The 3,733-nt window shown below is 48.4% G+C and overlaps 1 protein-coding gene across 1 annotated transcript; it reads right to left on the bottom strand.

The window, feature by feature from the left end:
* Positions 1 to 1,791: 1,791 nt before the first annotated feature.
* Positions 1,792 to 2,753, bottom strand: LOC130467354 (uncharacterized). Its single transcript, XM_056835849.1, has 2 exons — positions 2,582 to 2,753; positions 1,792 to 2,489 (listed from the first exon to the last, which is right to left on the bottom strand). The coding sequence occupies exons 1-2, from the start codon at positions 2,751 to 2,753 to the stop codon at positions 1,792 to 1,794; spliced, it is 870 nt and encodes a 289-aa protein (XP_056691827.1).
* Between the last annotated feature and the right edge of the window lie 980 nt (positions 2,754 to 3,733).

Here is a 3,733-nt window from a genome sequence, read left to right on the forward strand (position 1 = left end):
AAGTATAGGGATTCCCCCTCTTTTGGTCTGGCCAGCGTTGGCAGTTGTGCCAGGTGGGCCCTGAGCTGTTGGAACGCATCCTTTTGCTCTTGTTTCCATGTCCGCTCGGGCTCCACCTTCCTCGGGGTGCCTTTATTTTTTATTGGTTCTGCTTCTCCTCCTGGGAGGGTTTTGGTAGGGGAATACAGTTAAACATAATAACATGTGCGGAAACAATCCCCAAAGCCAGGAAGCATGTATAAAGCACAGATTAAGCAAACTTACGTTTGAAGCGTGTTTTCCACAAATTGTCAACGAACACGAACTTAGAACTCCAGTTGTCGTTCCTCTACTTGGTTCACTGACACGATCAGATCCGTCTTGATTATCATAGCTTAGACAATCGATCAAGAGTTTGTGCTTTTGGGATGAACACACTTTGGAGGCACAGAGAGAATTAGGGTTCTCTGTTTTCTCCTAGGGTTGTGTGTATGAATTGTGTTATGATGGAAAAGGGGTTAGAAGGTTATTTACATAACCTTACTAACCGACCAAGCCATAAGGCAAGGCCGGCCAGCACTTCGTCCGCGCAAGCCCACACGCGCACAGCCAGGCGTTGGGCCTTGGGCCGCGCTGTGTGCGTTGCTGCTGTTGCCCTTTGCGTGCGCGCGCGCCCAGCCAAGGCATGGGCCTTGCGCGCTGGCTCGCTGCTACGCCCAGTGGGCCTTGCACGCTTGCGCGCCTTGGCTCGTTGGGCTAGCACCGTTCCCCCTTTCGTATCCGTGATTAAATATATTTCCGATATATTATTTATCGTTTCGTATACGACGAATCACCGTCGTACGACATGATTTATTCGTTTCGCCTAGCTTACGAATATTCGCGATACGATATACGCTTCCGATGCAAGGTCGTATCGTATAGTACGTTTTCCAACCAATTCCCGAAAAGCTATTAAATGAATTTTCGATTCATTTAATCCGGTGATCTGTTACGTGTCATTGGTGTGACCTTGTAGGTTCAGTCAAGAGTAAGCTGTGAGTTTAATATTCATTAGAACTCACTAATCGGAAGCATTGCTCCAGCTAGCTGTTCCGATCATTTGATTTCACTGAATTAATTGTTCGCAATTAATCTGAACCTTGGTATTAGACTTAATGCACCTTGGGTGAAGGACATATTTCCTTCATCTTGCAGCTTCTTCACCTCTTCGGCGATGGCTTTATTTTTCTCCGAGGGATAGTTCCTCTTCTTTTGTTTGATTGGTCGGGCTTCGACACTGACATCCAGCTTGTGACTGATCATCTTCGGATCTATCCCTGGCATGTCAGCTGCCGACCATGCAAAGATATCTTTGTGATCCCAAAGCAATCGGATCAGATCGATTCGGAGCCCCGAGCTCAGGCCTTTGCCTATTTAGACACTCATGTCTGAATCATCCTCGAGGAAGATATCCTCCATCTCTTGGTCTGGCTCGGGAGAAGGGGTTTCGGGGCTTGAATCAACCTCTGCGGCTTTCACCAGATTGCTTGATCCGGCCTTTCTCCTCTTTTCCTCTTTTTCCTCTCTCGAGGGATCTTGCTTTTCTTCTTCATCTTTAGAACCGTCTCCCAGCCTTGGCATTTGGATGACGGTGTGGCAAGTTCTCCTTGCGACCTCTTGATCACCTTTAACTCGCTCGGCGAAGCTTGCTTCTGAGACATATATCATCATTTGATGGTATGTAGATGAGATTTCTTGCATTTTGTGGATCATGGTTCATCCCATGATGACGTTGTAGACTGAATCCCAATCCATTACTAAGAATTCCTCTCAGATATTTCTCGCAGCTTGGCCTTGGCCGATTGTGACTGGAAGGGTGATCTTTCCTCGAGGAATTTCTACGGAGCCATTGAATCCGATCAGTGGGTAGCTGACCTTCGTTAGCGACTCCTCTCCTTCCTCGAGCATTAACTTCTCAAAGCAGTTTCTGAAGATGATGTTGCCGACGCTTCGCCCGTCGACCAATACTCTATGAACATTATGGTTGTTGAGATCTATGGAGATTACGAGTGGATCCTCATGTTTGTATTGGACTCCGAGGCAGTCATCAGCGGTGAAATTCATGTTTGGAGGATGGGGTTCCTTCTCCCCTACAGCGTTGAAGTTGACTCGGTGGGAGAGAGCTCTCAAGTGTTTCTTGCTGGCATGGGTGGACCTCTGCCCCCCGAACACTACCAAGATGTCGTTCTTTTTGTGCCCCGTGGCCTTGTAGATCCTCTTTTGTGGCTGCTCTTGTGGCTTGCCATTTCGAGCTTTTTCCTTTTCTTCCCTTTGGTCGGCCATGTATTGTTTGAGGTAGCCTCGGCGGACGAGATCCTCGATGTTCTTCAGCTGATTATACTCCTCGGTGTTATGGCCGAAGTCATCGTGGAACTCGCACCATTTGTTCCTGTTCCTGTTAAGGGGGTTGGATCTAAGTTTGTTTGGCTTCTGCCATTTCTCATCATTCTTGTGGAGGCTGTAAATTTCTTTTCGAGGAAGAGAAAGTGGAGTGTAGTTAGTGTAATTGGGTTGAAGTTCACCCTTTTTTCCTTCTTTTTTGGGCTTCCATCTCTCGCACCTTGCTTCTCTTTCCCTTTTCTTGAGCTGCCCTCGGGCATGCTCTGATTTGCTTTTTTATCCTTCAGCTCCGAGGAACCTTTCAACCTTGTAGCAGCTCTTTTGAACTCCTCTGTTCTAATGAATGCATCTACCATTTGGAGTACGTCATCTATCTTGGTGGGGTTCTTCATTGACAGTTTGTCGCGGAACTTCCCTTCCTAGATCGCGTGCTTTAAGGCAAAGATTGCCACATCGGGCTGCAAATTTGTAATGTTGGTTGATTCTTTCATAAACCTGGCCATGAAGTCTCGGAGGCTCTCGCCCCTCTCTTGCTGAATAGAGGTCAGCTCGGCGGTGGTTCGCTCGGGGCAATTGTTGCTCACGAACTGCACACAGAATTTCTCGCTCAGATTTTTGAAAATGTCGATCGATCCCTTTGACAACGATCTGAACCATTCTCCTGCCACTCCGGTTAGCTTGGTTGGAAAGTACTTACACCAACAAGCCTCGGAATGGAGGCTCAAGAACATCTGCTGCTCGTAGGAGATGACATGGTCCCTTGGATATGTGGTTCCGTTATATGTTAGGTGCGTTGGGAGCCTAACCTTTGGGATCTCCTCCATGACCAGCTCTTCAATAAACGGGGAGGACGTTGGGGTTCTTGCAATGGAACGCTCGGAGGTGCGTATGGGGGCTAGGGGAACGATCTTGTCTCCTCCTTCTCCTCCTCGTTGCTCGGCTGCTGGCTTCAGGTCGTCATCCAACCTACTCGTTTCCCTAATCCTTTCGTGCACTGAGGGCCTAAGCATGCTGTGCATGGTACTTCGGATCCGAGTAGGTTGAATTGCGGTTGTTTCAACGCTTTGAAAAGTTCGCGGGGTAGGTGACCTGAACCACTCTGGCTGAGCTTGAGCCTGCTCTTGGGTTCTCCAAGAGCTTTTGTTCCATCTTGTGAGGTGTGTTCCCGTCATAGTTGGGAGCGTTCGGTTAGACGTGGAAGTGCCTCACTGAGCGTTGGCTATAAGCGGATTTGTCTCCTCACTCTCCGGTGTGTACGGCGGTCATTCCTCTGCGTCTGCTCCTTTTCGTTGGCGAGGTAGTTTTGCATGATAGTAATGGCCGCGGTGAGCTCTTCCCTTGAAGGAACCAGAGGTCTAGAGGTCATTTGTGT

Source organism: Spinacia oleracea, chromosome 2, assembly GCF_020520425.1.
Source record: "Spinacia oleracea cultivar Varoflay chromosome 2, BTI_SOV_V1, whole genome shotgun sequence".
Taxonomy (NCBI): Eukaryota; Viridiplantae; Streptophyta; class Magnoliopsida; order Caryophyllales; family Amaranthaceae; genus Spinacia; species Spinacia oleracea.